Source organism: Aulonocara stuartgranti (genome assembly GCF_965226115.1).
Source record: "Aulonocara stuartgranti genome assembly, chromosome: 5".
Classification (NCBI taxonomy): domain Eukaryota; kingdom Metazoa; phylum Chordata; class Actinopteri; order Cichliformes; family Cichlidae; genus Aulonocara; species Aulonocara stuartgranti.
This window is the reverse complement of record NC_138943.1, coordinates 15214695-15235454: the sequence shown is the minus strand read 5'-3', so window position 1 is coordinate 15235454 and position 20760 is coordinate 15214695. Positions and strand designations below refer to the sequence as shown.

The 20760-nt window shown below is 41.0% G+C and overlaps 1 protein-coding gene across 10 annotated transcripts in view; it reads right to left on the bottom strand.

Moving 5' to 3' along the window:
• Window positions 1-20760, bottom strand: part of cadpsb (Ca2+-dependent activator protein for secretion b) — a 67487-nt gene that overhangs the window by 1445 nt on the left and 45282 nt on the right. For 2 of the 10 annotated variants that reach the window (XM_082532557.1, XM_082532559.1), the window contains 19 exons: window positions 20359-20495; window positions 20071-20258; window positions 19489-19647; window positions 19197-19298; window positions 19034-19097; window positions 18813-18936; window positions 16539-16571; window positions 14298-14404; window positions 11521-11550; window positions 8976-9132; window positions 8718-8859; window positions 7797-7958; window positions 6354-6509; window positions 6060-6207; window positions 5879-5953; window positions 5688-5771; window positions 5400-5432; window positions 5123-5230; window positions 89-193 (listed from right to left, as the gene is read on the bottom strand). In XM_082532557.1, the coding sequence (XP_082388683.1) occupies window positions 89-193; window positions 5123-5230; window positions 5400-5432; window positions 5688-5771; window positions 5879-5953; window positions 6060-6207; window positions 6354-6509; window positions 7797-7958; window positions 8718-8859; window positions 8976-9132; window positions 11521-11550; window positions 14298-14404; window positions 16539-16571; window positions 18813-18936; window positions 19034-19097; window positions 19197-19298; window positions 19489-19647; window positions 20071-20258; window positions 20359-20495 (2114 nt within the window). The remainder of the gene's footprint in view (window positions 1-88; window positions 194-5122; window positions 5231-5399; window positions 5433-5687; window positions 5772-5878; window positions 5954-6059; window positions 6208-6353; window positions 6510-7796; window positions 7959-8717; window positions 8860-8975; window positions 9133-11520; window positions 11551-14297; window positions 14405-16538; window positions 16572-18812; window positions 18937-19033; window positions 19098-19196; window positions 19299-19488; window positions 19648-20070; window positions 20259-20358; window positions 20496-20760) is intronic. The other 8 variants (XM_082532563.1, XM_082532561.1, XM_082532560.1 and 5 more) reach the window with 8 other exon arrangements.

Genomic DNA, 20760 nt, shown 5'->3' with positions numbered 1-20760 from the left:
ACCCATCCATGTGAACCCACGGTGCTCTAAGATAGACCAAGTTAGGATTTGTAGACAAAAAAAAGTTTCCAGTTTATCAACACCTTACCTTTGTAATCCTGATGAGGATTTTTAACTGGTAGACGTGGAGCTGCTGATCCATGCGTTCAGTGAGCCAGGTCCCCAGCAGGTTCATGGTGGCAGTGTACCATTGCTGAAACACAAACACAACACTCTCCAGCAAAACACACACCCACACACATACTAAAGACACCATGACAGAAAACTAACCTTTAAGACGCAGGTATAAAACCAGAACTAAACATGTACATTTCATAATAACATCAGCATTCAGTCACTCGGATTGAAGCTCAGTACAAAGTCTGTATCGCACTTCACAAGAAACCCATTCTTGCATGAGTCAGAACGAGCAAATAATGCAAGTTAAGAGGTTTTCGAAAAAGGGGAAATCATGTTCAAAATAAATAAAATCTCACGAGCCACAGAAGTATTACAAGCTACAGAACATGGACGTGCTTCAACTGTTTCTTTTGATCGTAGATTAAAAGATATAATACTCCAACTTCTACATGTCAGATCGCCTCATCTCTTCATCGCGTGCTTTTAACTCGGCGTTCCGGACAGCATTAAATATAAATCACTGAGCCGATATCAAAGTTAAACTTTGGAAGTTAACGCTGGTGCACTGAAGTGGTGACAACTTCAAACTGTATGGTAAAACATTAGACTTGCTACATTTCTCAAACATTTCTCTCACTTTTTGGGGGTCTCTAATTTGGATGAAAAGATCAAAACTGGTGCAACGTCTCTAGGTAGGATAGCACAACGAATGGGAACGGTGAAACAGCTAGTCTGGCTTTAACAATAGGTAAGTACAATCAAAAAGCTCAAACATAATTAACATGCTTTTTAGGTCTGAGTAAGAGAAACTGCACAATGTTAGTGCAAAACTTATCTTAGCATAAAACATGAAGCAATAAACTGTCTCCTTGCTTTGACTTCATCCATAAGAAATATTCAATTATTGTCATACTAAGAGCTAAAAGTAAAAGCAGACCTTACTGAGCTGTGTGCCAAAAACTCAGGATCCACACTGCTCTAAACACTCGGTGTCATGATGTTAAAAGTGAGGAGATATAGTCAATTTGGTCGTCTCAGACACAGATGTGGCTGTGAGCACAGAGTCTCTACCCACCTTATGTCTGTGAGGGGCAACCAATCAGAAGAAAACTGGCTTCAAGGGAGGGTAAAGGGAGCCAAGACAGCTTGTTTTTAGACAGTGGGTGAATTGAGCGGCTCCACCAAGGGCCATTAAACAACAGAAGATGATTATTCTGAGCAGTAAACCATGAAAAGCTACAGTAACAATATCCAAGAATTAAAATATCATTTTGAAATGAGCAAAATAGGTTCCCTGTCATAGAAATATGCACTCGGGTCATTTTACTAAACAACGGACTTATAAGCTTATCCCAGTGGTCAATAAGACACACAAAAAACAGAAGAGCTTCTTTGGTGTCAAATCCCCCAACGACACTTCGCACTAAACCAACAGATGGAATCAAATTAAATTCTATGTAATGTTTACTAAAGTAAATGGAAACTGCTTGAATTTCATTTAGTGATCCCAACACACTCAAGGACACAAACAGACACACGTTTACCTTTTACACAAGGAAACTGCATTTATAGCGCTACGAAGAGATGGAAGGAGCAAGTTTATGGAATTTCCCTGAGTGCACTGATATTACAGCGACTTGAAGGAATTAATTAAAAAGAGGGAAGTCATAACGCATTGAAAAATGTATCTGTCTTGAACTGCAATTACCTTTTCAACTTCTAAAAAATGTTCAAGTCGATATTTTGTAGCAGCTGCATGGCCCATCAATTACTGAAGGCAATTACTAAGCCTTTATTTATAATTTATTCAAGTGGAAACGCGGTGCTGCGTTTGAAATGCCCTACACTGTGGATAGAAAACTACTATGGGGAATTGAAATTATAGTTTTGACACGGGTACATTAGCAAAAGAAAAATAGAATGAGAGTGAGTAAATGGTTTGCAGGCAGGGAGCAGCGGTGCTGTTTTCTTGTACCTTTTTCGCTCTCGTTTCCTTGGGGTGGCAATTTTCCAGACTGCACCAAAGTTACAAGAGAACAGCACCCATGTTTGATAGAAACGGGCGTCATACCTCCAAAAAAGGTCAACTTTAAACTTGTGAGTAGGCAGGAACGCAGAGAAGCTTTACAAGGCCCGAATTAGAGGTGGAAGGAGTTAGCTTAGTTGGTGTGTTTTTAGTTTTTAGGTTGAGGTTTATTGAGATCAGGATTAGGTGAATGGTTGAAAGGTTTGAACTTGCAGATGCCTGTCCACTTCACAGTCGAGTTGAGCGTGCAGTGCATGCAGACTTCGCGGGTGGGTGGGTGGGTGAGTGGCTGAGTACGTGCTAAGGACGACTGCTCTATGTGCAAATGAGGCAGAACTCTGAGGAGGGTCATGCTAGAAGATGTACACAGGAAGATTATTTGACTCTAAAATCATGCCAACCAACATAATGTGATAAAACAAGGCAACGCAACGCTAGAGATAAGTGCCACTTTTTGACTAGAGGAGGCAGCAGGAATGAAGTTAATCAGAAAACAGGAGATTAAAAGGATTGAAATAAATCAGCGTAAGAAAGAGAGATAAAGTAGAGCCTATGCAGCGTCTAGGAACGACTTCCACATGCATGCAAATGAATGAATGGAAATGCATTCAAATCAAAAGGAAAAAAACATTGACGGCTTCGAACTTGCTAAAACTGAAACACTCACAGCTCAAAACAAAACAAAAAAAAGTCAATTTCAACACAACGGTGCTGACTAGGATCTCAGTTGGGCACTCTGGGGCCACACGGGGGACACAAGGGGGTAAAAAGCTCCACAGTAGAAAAAATTAAGGACACACGGAGACAGGGGAGCCAGTGTGGACCTCAAAGACAAAAGCAAAACCCACTTCACAACAGCATCACTCCTGGCTCCAAATAAAAAAGAAGATTAAAAAAAAAAGTCATATTCATCTGGCACAAAAATAGAAAACCATTGTCTGTCAGACATAAAAACGTGACGTCACTGCCTCACAGAAAGAACTGAGAATCTGTCAGACACACAAAGCAATCACACGCCTGTGGAGACACAGGTCTTTACAAACAGGTTCTAAATGACATGAAGCAGACACATCACAGCATTATGTGTTGTTTGAATCACACATGGAGGACACATTTATGTCAATGTATCCCATTAGGATTATGTTTGGTAAGACAGTGCTCTCTTCCCCCTGTAACACACTGGTTCCCAACAATTCACATCCAAGTCATGCCTTTTTATGAACCCTCATTAGACCTTATACTTTTTTAACCTGCATCATGTTTTCTTCTTAGGTTGCTTTCATTAATGTTTCAAATCCCTGGAGGCAATGGAAACAGCCGTGTGGAAGTTCAGCTGCAGTTTAGCAGCGTGGGAGTTACATAAAACTGACTAAAAATGGCTCGGACCTCAGAATACTAACAATAGAAAGCTAAAGTAGATCTATTAATGCCCCCAGAGCATAAAAGTGCAAACCTGGTCCGAGCAGGTGGAAGTCATTCATCATCTGTTCTCATCAATTGTGTAAAAACAACAATAGAAAAGGGAGAAGGCGTTTGTGCTGTTTTTAGGACTATATTTATATTTGAAAAAGCTTAGTCTTTTGTGCTTTGTCCGGTTTGTTGTTTGTCATGTCTCGTTGCCCTTCGTTTCTCTTTCCCCTCACCCCAATTGTTCGCAGCAGATGGCTGCCCCTCCCTGAGCCTGGCCCTGCTGGAGGTTTGCTTGTGTTAAAAGAGAATTTTTTTTTTATTGTTGTGTTTTTTGCCACTACTATCGCCAAGTGCTTCCTCGCAGAGGATCAGTGGGTTTCTTTGTACATCGATGTAGGGTCTTTACTTTTATATAAAGAGCCTTGTGCTGACTACTGCTGTGATTTGGTGATACATAAATAAGCATGAATTGAATTCATTTTTATTAAAAGATAAAGCGATCTGTAATTGCCTATTAAAGTATTAATGAGTCAAACATGCATTGTTTCCCAATACCTTAGACTCCCGAACTCTGTTTTTTATTCAGTTTTAGCTTTTTTTTTCAAAGCATGTTTTCATTTTGTGTTCATTTTATTCCCCTTTTTACTTTCTCCTGGGGGATGCTTTGAATTGCAATGTTTATTTAAAAGGTGTTACAAAGATAAATTTGCACTTTAGGACTGAAAAGTCTGTTGCAGGTTATCATTTTTACTACCAGTGCATCTATTTTCATCTTTCTCTTGCATTTTATCTAAATGATGAAATTTGGTTTATGCTTACACTGCTGTTCACTCACCTCAGTCTAAGTTGCGCAACAGACTGCTCGGGGTGTAATTAAAAAAAGGGGGGTGTGATGTCTCCTTTCTGTTCATATTTATCATCATCGTCATGACTGATCGCATTTTCCTTGGGTGGTTGGGAACCACTGTTCTAACAGATCAAGGGTATTTGCCATGTCAGCCTCTCAGATTGACCCAGGCCCGTCCAGCAGTGCATCATTCACCCAGCGTTTTCATTTCACACACAGAAACGGCACAGGTGCTTCACTGTGGACTGACGACAAAAGGACTGAGTGGGTTTTTATTTTCATTCAGGAGGCTGACATGTTTTGTGTGGAAAGCATCTGAAAGCAGAGGACAGTGGTGACTTAAAAAATACAAGAACTTGGTGTCCTGGCGTATGATCAGTATGGACAGTTCTGTTCTTTCCACAGAGAGCACTGCTTTAGATAATCCTTTCTGAGGATGCTTTTATGGACTCTTTGGTAAGTAAAAGTTTGATTTTTTAATACACAAAGGCCCAAAAGCACTGTGGCAATGCACACCAGAATGCAGAGGGCAGCTGAGATTCGGAAAGAAAAGAGACAGAGAGACAGAAAAGTCGAGAAGGGATCAGAAAAGCCTCTTCTTCCAGGCAGAAATACATTTCCTGGTCTCAAAATGGGACTTATCCCTCTCTGCCCTGTTGTTTTGCCACATTTTGGAAGGCCCCTCCCTTTTTGTGAGGAGGAGACGGCATCTTACTTACATCAAATAACCTTTCTATATACACCTCCTCATTGACCTTATCACGAAGCATATCCTGAGAGTGGCGCACAAAGGTCACGTAGCCGTCAGCTACATCCATTCCAGGTTTCTATAAGAACAGACAAAGAATAGGGTCACGACTCAGGAGAAGAGCAAACAAGCGGCTGTACCAATAATTACTGTCTTCAAAAAGGTAGAACAAAATCACTCAGATGATATTTTGTTCAGCTCTAAATGCTCACAAACAAAACAGGAAAGTCGGAGGCTGTTAAACTTACAGGTACATCCACATATTTTGAAGCAGCTTTCACCTGAAAGTCGAAACAAAACCGTCAAACAGTGGCTGAAAGGTGAAATGTTAATTATCGTCAGATTCATTAGGGCTTGGAATATTTTACTATTAAAGATACAAAACTAGAGTTCTTTTACCCTTTTTTAACCCCCCATGAGACAAAAAAAGCAGGCTTTCAGGAAATACATTCAGTTTTTCAGAATATAAAGTGAATTTTTTTAAAGAATACTTTCAAGAAAAATAAACTGAGGGACTGAAGAAAGAAAAATCTTACCGTGAATGAAAGGAATGAAGAAAAGAGAGTGCCTTCATCATATCTGGAAATTTTGGCCAGCACTCCCTCCAATATGGCAACAAACTGAAAAACGAGAGGAATCATGAACAATCTAATAATCATATTTTAAAAAAGTCAAGTTAAATTTTTTTCTACTATTGTTATCAAAGTAAGCTGATATGAAGCTGCACCTTTGCAACCAGAAGCTGAATCATGTCCCTCACACTCTCCTCAATCAGCTCGTCTATCTGGGAGTGGAACTGTTTCTGTGGAAAGCAGAAGAATTTCCAACAAAAGTATTCACGTCAGCAAATTAAAAGCACAAAGCCTCATTGTCCAACATGCAATCATTGCCCCAGATGAAGTTTTTACCTCTTGGCCCATCTCCATAGCACACAATTTTGCTGATTGGTCCTTGGCGTCCACCATCACGTTGAACATGGTGCATAATGTTGGAGAGATGCGGAAATCTGTGGACTTGCTGCTCTTTGCCAGCTTGGACTCAAATGCCATCCTGGTGCTGCAGTGCAAATTAAAAATGATACACTCTAAAATGAAAATGTGCTGCAGATGTTCATTATGCAGAAAACAAACTCTTTGCATTTTGGAGCTTTTGTGTCTCTCGCAGTTTGTCATCATCTCCCGCACAGTCACACAAATACACACCGTTTGACACAGTTCTCGATCATGTTGCTCGACATGAGCTTGATGCGGCTCTCGAGGTGTTTGGCAAACTCCTCCTCAGGCCAGTGCAGGTCCCTGATGAAAGTCTGGAGGGCGTCCAGCTTCCAGAAGAGGTCCTCCGATGTCCCGGAGCCATTACTGCCATTGACCCAAACACACATACACAGGTCAGAAGACAAATGTCAACCTGTTACCTGGGGGGGGGGGGGGATTAAAGGTTTGGAGGGGGTGGGGGTTGTAGTGGCAGGAGCAGAGGTGGATGCTGTGCCGCTACACTTTTTTTTTTAACACAATTTTGCTCTGGCCATATACTGACTGGTCCACCTACGTGTCTCCTTTCCTGTTTGTTCAGGAGTTTCTGGACAGTCAGTTTATGGGCGAAAAAGGAGCGGGAAGGGTTTACTGTAACAGATCAATAACCATGCTACAGAGTATGATTATTGACTGGTATGTGAAGTGGCCACATGCAGGTAAAGTCACTGCAGATACAGTAGCTAATCACACAAAGGAGTAGGGAATGGAGGAAGTGAGGGAGGGCGTGCAAAAAAAAAAAGAAAAAAAAAAGGCATTTATAGTCAGTGTCCAAAAAACATTTAAAAAAATCTCCAAATTGGCTTCACTCATCACAGGCCCTCTCTCAACATCCATGTCCCCAGGCTGGTGGGACCCCTGGAAGGATTATCAAACAAACCATGCAGACCTTTTTAGCCATCCTGAGTAGAGCTGATTGGGAAAAGTGTTACATTTAGAGTGAGGAAGGAAAGGAGATAAAAACAGAGGCGGAGAGGTTTGAACTCCTGCCTCTAAGCCTCTCCACTTTATCATCTCCACTCCGAACCGCTCTGTCTGCCCTCCCAATCAGACTACTAGCAGGTGGTCAAGGTCAGAGATGAACCTACGGCCATGTACAATCTACAATTCGCTAAGCATCACTAGAGCAAATGTTTGTGGACAACAACTCTGGGGAGATACACATTTTGTACAATGGAGATCTTGATGTTTCAAATGGGGAACATTTTCTGCACGGTAGAACTCCAATAGCCTTAGAACTACTTTTTTTTTTTTTTTTTGCTTGATTCGTTTTTTTTTTTCAGCCTGTATCTCCACACCTCAGCTCAACAGCATGCATGTTGAGACAAATGAGAGCATTACAGCCTCTCATTTTAGAAAGCACGTCCCCATCTACTCTAACACCTCTCAGTGACCTTGGCATGAACATGAACAGCAATAAGTGGCAAGTATTCACAGGAGAAAACCGATTCAGATTTTGTTGAATTTAAATGTCAGTTTCGACTTCATTTACATTTTTTGCTACAATTTCAAAATTTGGCAAATCTTTTTTAATTGTCCTTACTCATGGGCATCTTCATACCAAGTTATCACTGCTTTCTCAGTAAATCTAAAGTGAACTAGTTGAATACACACTCAGAGTCATATATAGCAGCCATCCATGACGGGGTAGAAAAGCTAGGCATTTGTGGAAGGTTAACTGATAGTCCTGCTACTGGCACTGGCAGATTTGGTACTTTGGGAATTTGGAGGTTCACATTTGGTAGATTCACATTGGGCAGATTACTTGTTAAACTCCTGCAGAAAAGACAGACAAAAAGAAAAAAAAAGAATCCATAACAGTGGCGTGGGAGCTGCAGAAAGCAATGTAACACTCATCATAAAAGTAAAATCTGAAAATATGTGAAGACTGGAACAAAGAGTAACGCACATAAAAGGGACGGTAACTGTCAAAGACTCACATTTTACAAAAATACTCAAGAGTAAAGAGAGCTGGACACACACATAAAGTATTAAATGCAGCGATAGAGACAAGCAAAGTAATACCGAAAACCCAAAAAATGAACACGAATAAAGACCAAGAAAATACAGGTTACCTTAATACACTTTAAATATAATCTTTGCAATGAAAGGAAAATGTGAAAGCAGACATATTAAAGCCACAACAAATAAAGTAGCAACATAACACACTGGAGGCAAATTTTTTTCTGGTAACATGTCAAAGCACACGTCATGAATGTTAGTTCACACACAGAACAACAGGGATACTATGTTTTGCCCTGACCCCAATGTGTCGGCGAGAATTGGTGAGACATACATTAATCAAGCACTATTTTCAGACTAGAAAAACCAATTTCTTCTACAGGATAAAGAGGTTGCTCAGCCCACACTTGGCTCGTTCTTTAAAAGTGAAGCTACAGGAAGCTTGGATGAACATTACAGCTGCGCTACCAGATTTTTCAGCCTCCACACAGTCAGTCAGTCTGTCATCTGCATAAAAAAGCTTTGCATCTCCAGCCATCCTACAGCCTAGCTATAAAGACGGAAGCTCCTTACTTTACAGGCTCCCAGGACTCTCTCTCAAAGCCCTTGTGAATTGATTGTGCGATGGAGGACTCCATCAGATCCACATATCTAACCACCAGAGGAGCATACAGATCTTGAAGATGTTTGTGAAACTTTCCATTGCACAGATGATCTATGAGGGGGGAAAAAAGCGTGTTACAAAAGGATATCATACTTTTTTTTTTTTTTTTAGATGAAAATACCTGAAGGTAGCTGAAACATAAAGATGGGCCAACTGCATGAACTTACAATCTGTCCGGAGGAAGTCATTGAGCAGCTGGAAAAGGGGAAAGCTGTCCCAGCTCTCAGGTGACTGGATCTCCAGAGCGGCATCCATGTCGATGGCGTAGAGGGCCAGGAAGTTTTCTGCATGTTCCACCATAAGGTCTGTCCACCATGCAAATGCCTAGAGACACAGCAGGAGGGAAAGCAAACAGGTGAACAAGTCCTCTTGTTAAAAGATGAGAGGGAAAGGAGGGAATAATAAACACTACTGGACAGTATCGCTCTTAAAAGGAAATACCACTGGGTTGATGCATGTTTGGTGTGTTGAGAGAATAGTTTGGCATTTCGGCAAATATCCTTACCCTTTCTTGCTGGGACTTGATTTTTCATACGTTGGATGTAACACTTGAATATGAAGCTAAAGTCAGAAGCTGGTTGGGTTTACTTAGTTTAAACACTTGAAACAGAGGGAAGCAGCTAGACTACCAGGGTCTCACAGCACAGGGTAAGAGGCAGGGCACACTCCTGGTTTTTAAGTGGGCTTTTTGTATTACCTACACTAATTGGCAGGTCACACAGTATTCATATGCACAAGTTTGCTAGCATCACTGTATAACCTAGCGCTTCTCTTTCTCAACCAAGCATTGATGATACATTTCCTGTTATAGTAGAAAACATATAAAGCCGAATGCACCACAGACCACCCTCTCAAATGATTTCAGTAATTGCAAAACCTGCCTGTAGCTATTTGCATTTGTTTATCTGTGATCTGGTTAGCATTTTAAAATTGAGTGTAAACAGAGTTGCCAGAAGACTGATTTACTACCTTTGAGCAGTCCAGCTGCTTCTCTCTGTTACAGGTGTCCATTAGACGTCCCCTGTTATTTAATTTGAGAAGATATTTGGTTATATTTGTGGATACCGAATGACTTTTCCGTGCCGTGTGTGAATTCTGTAATTGCCGGGTATTTCCTTTCAAATGAACAGAAATTCTATCACAGCTGTCAGCTTGTGTGCTTGTGTATGTTTTCCATGGCATACAACTAGATCAAATCCACAGCTCTTCCTAATTGGTACATGAATTCAAATCCAGATTATACTTGGGAGAAGATTTGCACAGTGGGGTTGCATCTTTGTGCCTTCTATTCATGACAGTATCTTTACATCTAGGGTGCTCTTCTCATGCAAACGTGGATCTCCCTGCATGCTTTTCTCTCCAGCTGAGAGATGAGGGGGTCCACCATTCACATCACCAACAAACCCATAGCCCACTAGATGTGAATGTGTCTCATGCACATCACTGTCTAGACACACCAAAGACTGCAGCATACAGCATCTCTAGTGTTGGAGTGTGTCTGTTCCAATTAGTTAAGTAGGTGTCTGAGATTCAGCGGATCGTTTTTCTAGCACAGTCAGGACTTTCTCACCCTTTGACAGCAGAGGTACAGTAGTTGCTTTGCTGGCAGTCTTGGCTTGGCTTATTTGCTTATCATTCAGACTAACATATTGCCAAGTTCAATTAATGAAGCTGAATTTTTCCAAGTTATGCTGCATGCTCTACTTTACTGCTGTTTATTGTTAATCGACCACCTTATTTAACCACCACAGTAGCAGTCAGAACCGTACTTACCTTCCTACTTACCTGTCCACTTCAAACGTTTAAAAATCATGATAGCTCTAATGTTAGAAACACAGGCAGCAAACAAGGCTCTTCTCCATCGCATTCAAGGATATATACTCTTATATCAGCTAAAGGGGAGGACAGTAAATAGCTTCCAACAGGGAAGGGGAAAGGCTCAAAGGTCACCAGGCAGAGTAGCCTCCAACCTTTGTTAGTGGTTAAGGAACACATACAGGACCCTGAGAAATCTACGGCAGACCCACTGTTCAGCCAAAACAAACTCTAGTGCTGTATCAGTGCAACCATGTCAAGGGACCAGTCTTAAAGGGGGTGTAGTTTGCTTAGGGGAGAGATGTAGAATCATCTACTGGACATGCACAGAGCATTACGGGAGTTTCTCATTCAACTTGACTACATACCTCTTTTCCCTGCTTGGGCAGTCACCAATCATATGACAGTGAGAATACAGGAAGATGTTCAGAACAATAATGTATTTTTGAAGCATTTCTTTGTTAGGGTTTGTAAACTGAGAATAGACAGCAGAGAGGGATGGAAGAGGAGAAGCTGGAGAAGTAATGCTTAAACAGGTGCGGACTGTGAAATTAACTGCTGGATGGAGGGGAAACAAATGTTTATGGAGGATCAAACTTCAAAGGTTCACATGGAGCATACTTTAGGAAATTTACTGGTTCAGCATGCTAGGATAGAAAGGAAACCTCTTTATGGCCCGATGAACATGCTTTATGATAACAATTATGTTGTGCAAGCTAAAGTGTTTTTTTAAAAATTTATATTTAAACAGATTTGCTCTCACTTCTGTGCCTACAAACCCACCCACTGAGTTCATTCTCTGTCTAGAAACGTGCTTCTTGCCATAGTGGCGCACATGCCATACAGGAGGGTCGTGATGGGGACTGAAGAGGAAAAAAAGAAAAAAAAATACTGTACCGATTGATCTCCAGAACTTGTGACTGCCGCCTGTCAAGCATATTCAGAGAGATACAGTAAATCTGCTTTATCTGTATATTCTAAGATCACATTTGGATCACCTTCAGATCTACACAGCTGCACATGTTCATCATGCTTTCCATCAGCTTGATGTCTAAAGTCGCCAACACGATGGAATAAGGAAGCTAGATGGATTTTTAAAAGGAGATGCCTTCCTTGAATATTGGTTCAGCTTGTTCTCATTCCCAGAGTGCCAAATACTACCATTCTGTCAAAAGCTGCTAATATATTGAGATATGCGCAAGGTGTTGACTGGTGATGACACTCGTATCACAGTTAAACCCACTGGGTAAGTGCAATTTGTCAGTGTGCACAGTTGTAAAGGGGCAAAATCCAAAGTGAGATCTCTTCCTACTTCTAACCGAGTCGATTTTTATGCCTAAATGCTTAAAATTAGTTAGTGAAAAACAAGCAAAACAAAGCACAAAGCGCAAATGGCTCACAAACCAAAGTGATTTGCTCCACAAAGACTCCTCCAATCACTTAATGCCAAATTGGTTTCTCTAAAGGAGGATCTGTGGAGGTGTCCTGTATTGCTAGAGCTCGTGTGTCACGGCACATTTGACAAAGAAGAAATTTTGCATATATCTGCAAACATATATAGCAGAATTAGACAGGACAGCAGTGTTTGACACCCTGGGATGAGAACATGTCCATTAGCTTGTAGTGCTAAACCAAAGCCATACAGATCTAAAGGTAAAACAGTAGCAAAGACTGTGTTTAAGTAAAAAGTTAACTAATGTCAATTTCACCATTTTATTTGGGACAAAAATATGCTAAATGTCAAAACAGCAGTATATCTTTGTTGACTCCATTGGAATAAACTGGTGAAATTAAGACTGACTGAGTTGTTACAGTTTATGCTACCTTATACCTCCACTCCACTCCATTTCACTGGGATGTATTATACTTGTGACTCCACTAGATTTATTCAACACACATCTTTTCTTTAAGACTATATTTATTCACATAAAATCCTATTTGAACTTACAACTTAGAATGCTCTGTTTATATTTAAACCCATACATGTCAGTTTTTTAGGCTTTTGAACCTTTTTGAAATACTTCACATGTGGCTATGTGAATTCCCATCTAAACCTCTCAGGTTTCATTTACATGGCTTTCACGATTCCCCCAAGAAAAAGCAAAAACATTATCTGATTTAAATGTGGTGATCTCTCCTTGAAGGCTTTTTACGTGTGCACCTCTGGAAAGCCTTTCACCGCAAATCTCAAACTTGCACTTTTGTGTCAAACTACCTCAACCTGTCGAGACTCATTACTGAGCTGGCTTTTCAGTACAACCCAGAGAAGAAAAAACAGTTTTCAGTGGAAGAGCCAACAGACAACAAGACTGAAGGTGGCTCATCGGGTGAGGAGCGGGACCAAGAGCAGGGCTAGACTGATAAACTGGCATACCGGGCATTTTCCTAGTGGGCCGACTCACTTTTGGACCAATGGGGCAACTAAAAGACCGCTGCACACTGGCCCCACAAGCACTGACAGCAGCCCATTCATTCAGCTTCATTACTGCCACTGTATTGCCCAATAAAATGTCTTAACTACCAAGCCCGCCTCTACATTCGCCCAAGTAGCTTAGTGTTGATGAGGTAGCGAAAAAGTGGAGCTGAAATGCTGAGACAGAAAAATAGAAATAAATGCAGCAAAATTAACCGACATGTTAGCTGTCGGGGCTGCTGCACCGTCAACTCCTCCTCGTAAAAAAGTGCACGAGGAGGGACCACAGCGAGGGAGACGCCTGGACCAAATATGCCAGGGCCGATTTTGTGTCCCAGTCCAGCCCTGAGCAGGAGTATGCTTCCTTTTTAAAAATTCACCAGCTTTGAATTCATCCCTCAGAATTTAAATGTTAATGCTTTCGATTGTTGCTCCCCGCTAAGCCAGCTTGCCAGACTTAGGTCCCTGTAACTCTGGCCTCTTCCACAAAATGCAATTCAAGCTAAAGGCTTTTGACCATTTTGACACAATGGTGGACTGCAAGGGAGCAATCTAAACATGCCGGTGCCTAAAGCGTACAAGGAGACGGCGCTGGAGAAGATAACAGCCATATTTAAATCAGGTAATGTTTTTGTTTTTCATTGGTAGAGTCACAAAACACACTACAATACAGACTATGGCAGTTTAGTATTATTGATAAAAGCATCTAATTGAATTTCACAAAGATCAGTTTTCTTGGGAACAATGTGTTTTACTTACTACTTTAAATTCAGTGTAAGGCCTGAGGTTTATTATAAGTGATCTTGTTGTGTGTGACCAAAGGGAAGCAGCGCAGTAGAAGCCATGAAAATGCGCATTAACTTGTTTCACCTTGTGTTTTTTCTTCTAGCCAAACATCTATACTGGAGTATCCTCAACATAATACTATCGTTTTAACAACTTATGTAAAACTAATGCACTGTCATCACAGCAAAAAAGATGCCATTGTACCATTTCTGTCTAATTTACAGTCTACCCTCAAACATGGCCCTCTGATTCCATGTGGCGATGGTCCGTTGAACACCAATTAGAGCTTTCCGAAATTAAATTAATCTTTGAAAGTTTTTTCCTTTTTTTTTTTAGTTACCCATAGATGAAAGCAGCTTTATTTATAGAGGATTGATAATAAGGCTAGCTCCCTGCTGTGGGGCAAGTGAGATAAGAGTGAGAGCATAGAGGGAAAGTGCTTTGAGGAGGAGAGGAGGAGAGGGTTCTCACTCACCTCCGCATGGTGTTCCTGGTTCTGCTGGAGGACCTCTATGACTAACTCCGCCAGGCGAATTGTTTCCTCCAGCTTTTTGGCAGGCGTGACTAAGCGGCCTACGTTCTCTGAGACAAAAGGATGAGGGTGAGGGATGAGTGGTTAGTCAAGCACAGAGGATTCCAGGGGGATTTTTATGACTATTCAAAAGATTTTTTTTTTTCTGTTTATATTTTTGACCGTTTAATAAAAGTATAAACACAGCACTTACGCTGTGATGTTTACCTACCATACCCCCCATAACAAGTAAAGCGTGTTCTTATTTACTGTGTATGCATTTTGGGCTGCATGACATAAAGCAACAGAGTTGATGCATTTATGGGATAATCAGACTCATGTTGGAGGAGTATCAGACACAGGAATAGAGGCGCTGAGATGGAGGTGCAATGCAGCATTGAAAACATGCATATTGTGTAGCGGTACTGAATAAGCCATCTGTATAAGGAGCTGTCTCATGGCCAAAAATACTCTGTGAACACGCACAGTAAAAATTATTCATTCCTTCTCTTTGAAGTTATCTGATTGGATGAGATTATTAATTCAAAGCTAATAGTACTGGATGTCTAATAAGGATCGGGTTCTCTACAAACACTCGTGGCTAGAACTACATGAAAGGGACATTTATACATATTTCTGTAATTCTTTTTTTCTTAAGACCAACAAGTGTATAAGAATCTTCTTAAATATATATTATTTTATAAGTAATCTGATCTCAATATAATAATACACACATTGGCTGGCTCATAGTTTTCTTTGTTAGAACTAATTTTATAAAAAGGCAGGTGCTTGGATCAAATTAATAAAATAGTTGCCAATTATCTGATGAAATTCCTGAAGGTAATGAATATTTTTTACAAGCGTGCTGATTTTGGATTTCTCTTAAACTGTGCTTATGTGCTCATGAAAGCTGTTCCTCACTTATCAGCTGGTGACTTTGGTCTATGATTAGCAAAAGCTCCAAATCACTTGCTCGTACCTTTGTCGGCAGAACGATCTGATAAAAACAGATATGTGTCATGAAATGGAGTTGTTCCTTGAACACTGTGATTATATGGCATGACATATTTTGAACATGGAACTGAATGGCTACACAGATCTGAAATCAAAAGCACATAAATACATAACTCTACATAAAACAGTAGAAGTCTGCAGTCGGCAGTTCTAACTGGAAGCCTTTTTCTGTTTTCATTATTATTTTAGGGTTCTGCGGGTATTGCTGCTCAAGCCAAATGAATATTTTTTTCGGAGCCTGGTGAAAAATTAAATGAAGGAACCCTAAGCTAGCAGTAGAGATTACACTTTCAAATGCCACATAGAGGGAACTGAGCTGTAAAGTAATATTTAAGACTTCTAATAATGCCTGATCACGAGGGTTTGAATTAGATATAATATGGTTTAAAGAGGAGCAAAGTTTTGTTTGTTTTGTTGTTGCTTTTTTATTCCATTGCACATGCGCTCCAAGAGAAAGCCATACAAACTCCACAAAGAATGGCCCTGTCCAGGTTTAAACCCAGGGCCTCCTGACTGGGAGGCAAGGGGGATATTTGGGATGGTTTCAGATGTCTCAAATTTCTTATACTTGAGGTTTTGTGGTTGTCTTTAGCATCTGTGCTACATCTTTGCTTTACTTTACTCCCAGACAAAAATCCCCATAATGCATATCTTTATATAATGAGCTCATTTTCATGTGTGGCCTGTGGTGAAAATGTATGCTAATTTGTGTGATGGGGGGGGAGGGGGGGAGGTTGCATTAAAGTGTTGCTTATGTCTTTTTAAATTACATTATAATGTAGATAAAAATATAGGACCATATGTAAGAGATTGCATTACTTTATGGTTTTGATGGTGTCTTAACATGTCTACCGAAAAACACACTTGTTCACCTTTATTCAAGTGTGAGTACACTACATTTGAATTGAGTGAGAATAACATTTTCAGCCGTATAATTCACTGCTCCAGATTTGAATCTGGAAAAATATAAAGTAGTACAATCTCTACAGATTTACTGCTTTTTTAAGACATGCCAAGACATTTGAGAACTTGTACAATATTTAAAGTGTGTATAGAAGATGTGCTAATGGTAAATGCATGCATATGTCTTACACTGATTTGCAGTAAACATGTGTGTAAGGTGTGGGTGTATTTGTATATGTAAATGTAAGTGTGCACTATAGCTAAACCATAAGCTAAACATGGGTTCACCTGGATCCTTTTGATCCTTTTGACCTTTCTCAACTTCAGCGAGAAAAAGGGGAGAGAAAAGATAAAAAGGAGATGTTTAGAATTAGCACGGCTCTATGGTTATTTTCACGAAAGGGGATGGGGGCTTGGGGGAACTCAGGCTTGTTGTTCATCGCCACGTGACCCTTTAAATGAATCTGCTGGGACACTTTCAGCTCCAGGGACTGACGCTTCTGGGCAACAGACAAACGTCACAAACACACAATAAAAACACTGAACCAGTAGCCTGTGGAAAATTTAAAAAAAAAAGGTGATAAGATGTTTTTTTGTTAACAAACAGACAAAGCTTCGACTATTGCAAACAGGTAGGGGACACAAACAGCTTAAAGGACCGTAGACAGGACACGCTGAGTGACTTGAGTTGACCTGAGTCAAGTTAAAACACAAACTGGAGCTGTTACATCCATACACTCTATCCTGTTGTTCCCATTCAATAGCTCTGTCAACAGATGCTCTTTCACTGTCACTGGAGACACGGTGACAAACAAGCCTACCTGTTCGGCACAGCACACCACTGACACATGATCAGACCAAATGACTGAAAACAGATACCAATGTAAGCAATATAAAAATGCATTCAAGTCAAAGGAATGGGCTTCAAACCAAAAGAAAGAAGCTTACAGACCAGACCGCTCATTCATGTCCATCACAAACAGATGGTGCAAAAAAATGGACCCCTACTGATTCTGTGTGGTACTGCTCAGATCTCTCGACTGGTGCACTCCCCACTCACTCTCACAGACAAAGGCACAGATAAAAACAAGCATGGCAGGAGCAACATTTCTGGAGAAAGAGAAGAGGCAGAAGGGAGGGGATGAGGTGAAGGTGCGCTTAAAAGAATGAGGGGGGGAATGGGAAGAGATGATGAAGGTACTCACGGATGGTTAAATCCATCACTTGAGATGCCAAGCAGAAGACAGGGTGCTCAAACATTTCCCTCTTTTTCCCTATAAAAAAGGATCGGGGCATGCAAAAGGATGGGGTCAGAAGGGGGAAGTCTAGAGGTCAGAGGGTGATGGGAAGAGGGCTGTCCAGGTGAAGGAGACAATCTGGTGGGCAGGAGGCCCAATAATAAGGTCAAATCGTTGGTAAAATTTGAATCAGATGCCTCACAAGGACAGGTGGAAATAAATTCACACAGCATGAAAAGATAGTAAGGTTTCAATCCTTAGTATCTTTAGCACCCTGAGGGATTTCTTTCAAGGCATAAACAACATCAGAGATCTCTATGTAAATGTGCATGTCAGTGCAACTGGTATGTTGAAAAATAGACACAGCAAGAGGAAGAAATAAGACATCCTAAAATGTCTTTATGTATTTTTTCATATGTAATCCATGCCAGTAAAGAAAGGCCGTGTTATGTCTCAAAGCACATGCAAGGCTGATGCTGGTTTGTATGCATTCAATCCCAGCATTCCTTTGGTTAGAAGCCACTCATCACATAGTGGAGAGGTTAGAAAAAGTGACATCTGTGTGGAGAGGGGGGAAAAAAAGCAGAGCAGACAGGGGAGGGAGCAGAAGATAGTGGTCTTCAGCAAGAGCATAAGACACAGTTGACAGGAGAGCTGCTGGTATTTCAAGGCAGGGAGTGTAAAGAGGGGCGGGCAGAGTCAGCTGGAGGTATCAGAGAGGTTGGAGCTAACAGTAAGATAGTGGAAGAGAGGGAGTGTGTGTCGACTGGGAGCTGGGAGTCATTTAAGCTGAACTTACAATCCAATCATCAAATGTCAGAAGCCAGGATACTACACAGCTCGAATAGTCAAGGCACAAAGAGAGATCGGCACATCAACAGATTTCAGGGCTTTGGATTTGAATGCATTTTTACTCACACACCTCTACACAAAAGCCAACTTGACCTACAGAACAGCACAGAGCTAAAGCAGGCCTGAAACAAAGGAGAGAGTTATTGGACTGAGAGACAGAAAGTGACTGTGACAAATCATTTGCCACAAATCATTTGGGATATGGACACAAATATACCATATACCAAGTGAATTTACCATGTGTAAATTAATTGATAACATGACAGGCAGTCTTACAGAAGAAAAAGAACATATGGAGATATACTGATTGTTCACTCTGCCGTTTTCTACCAAACCACTGACTGGGCACTTCAATCTGAGTCTGTAAAACATGACATCTTCATGATCAGTAGGAATGTTTAGCAGATGCATAGCATTTGTACCCTGATACCAGCAGTCATTATGTGACAGTGAATTGTGTTGTTCTGGTTACCTTCAATTTTAGCATAGTCTTTAATCCGCTGGTAGTTGAGCTGAGCAGCCTGCTCCAAACATTTGCGAATTACCCCTTTAACTTCTTCTGGTGGAACCGGGGTCACAATGTCCTTCATCAGGACCTGCAGGCCACATCGAAGATGACTCACAGAACCTCAATATTTCAGAGGGCACCTTTTTCATTGTTCATAAAATGTTTTTATTTAAGCATTTACTAACCCTCTCCAGCAAAGATAAAGTGGCCTTCAGTGCACCCTCTGGACGACCGAAGGGGAAACAATATCTACAAGGGAAGACCGAAGATTTAATAACAGAGAAAAATACCAATAACCGGGATGTTTTGTGACTTGGTGTAATCTGGTTTTAGTGAGGCGGCAATCACCTGAAATTTACAATCCGGTTTTCCAATATCACACGCAACCGCTCCTTGATGTCTTCAAAGCGCTCCTTCTCATCCACTGTCACTGTAGTCAGCCCGTCTGGCCTATGAAGATCGCACCCACAAACGTTAACCCAGCTGCAACCCCAAAGTCCAACGTATATAACCCTTTATCTAAGCCCCCAAATCTCTGGTTAACAGCTTTCACACCCCAGGGAACTGATTGAGTGATTTTTTTTTTCTTTTTCTTGAGTTCCCTCCAGTGTTACACATTGAAAAAATGACCATGTCTCACCTGTTTTCACCTTGAATCAGTGGATTTTTGGACTCCTTTTTCTTTCTAAACTTGAATATGCATGCTCGTTTAGAGGCAGCACGGGGATCTGGGCTTTGGGAGCTCTTTGGGGATTTTAGGACCTCATAGCCCAGTGGGCCCCAGTAACTGATGCCCTCTCTGACTTTAACAGATGCATGGGAGGATGAATAATATGGACAGTAAGAGACTATGGCAACAAAGGACAGAGAGAAAAGAAAAAAAAAACAAAGAAAGTGGTAGAAAACAAGGAAATATGTAGAGATACGCAATTGATTAACAACATAACATGAAATTACAGAAAGAAAGGCCAAAAAAATGTACAACAACATAAAAAATTAAGAAAACATAAACATGACAAAAATAATTTGATGGAAACAAAACCTTTCCGTTCTGATCTTATCCTGTGTTAATGCATCTTTAAATTTCTCAACTGCTGCATCCATAGGAGGCATAGCTTTGCCTGACAAAGTGTAATTTGTAACAAATGAAGGTTGAAAGTCATAAAATGTAAATATGTTTATAAATGTCATAATGTTTCATAAAGAAGGACTTAGCGCACACCTGTTCCCATGGACATGAGAGGCACAAAAAGCGAAGCTGTAGTGAAGAAGTGTGGGGTCGATAATGGCCCCATTTTCTGCCCTTTCCAGGAGATCACGCAGGTAACACAGGTGTCTGTGACAACCCCGAACTCCGTTCCTTGCGCAGTATTCATCCAAGACAAACACCTGGCCCGGACTGAACCATCCCTACACCACACAAACACAGACACACAGTGTACTACTTGATAACAACTGACTAAAGAGCACTCACTGTCATTCATGCGACAACGAGCGGAAACAAACTCACCAGGCAGCAGAAGGTGTCGTTGAGCCTGTGGTCCAACGTGAGTCGCTGCATCATCTCAAAAAGCGAGGCGTGGTCAAAGCTACAGGGGTTAGCGGAGATAAATTCATCCATGCCATGTTTCTGAGCTCTGTCAGCGTCTATCCGGCCAAAGGCACAGGGAAAAGCACACGGTTCAGAGGAGACGACATCAGTGAGGCACAGGGCAACAGTCTTCATTACAACACGAGAAACACCAGGGAGGCTTTTTTTTTGGGCTACTTCTAAGGGCAAATTATAAACACTTACAGCTTACATTGTCAACTTGCATTGTGTCAGATAGCGTAAAGAGTTTTCTTGTATTGGTGGATGAGATTCTATCAAACTGAAGCTAAACTCAAAGGGACGAGTGTTTCTACTGTATGT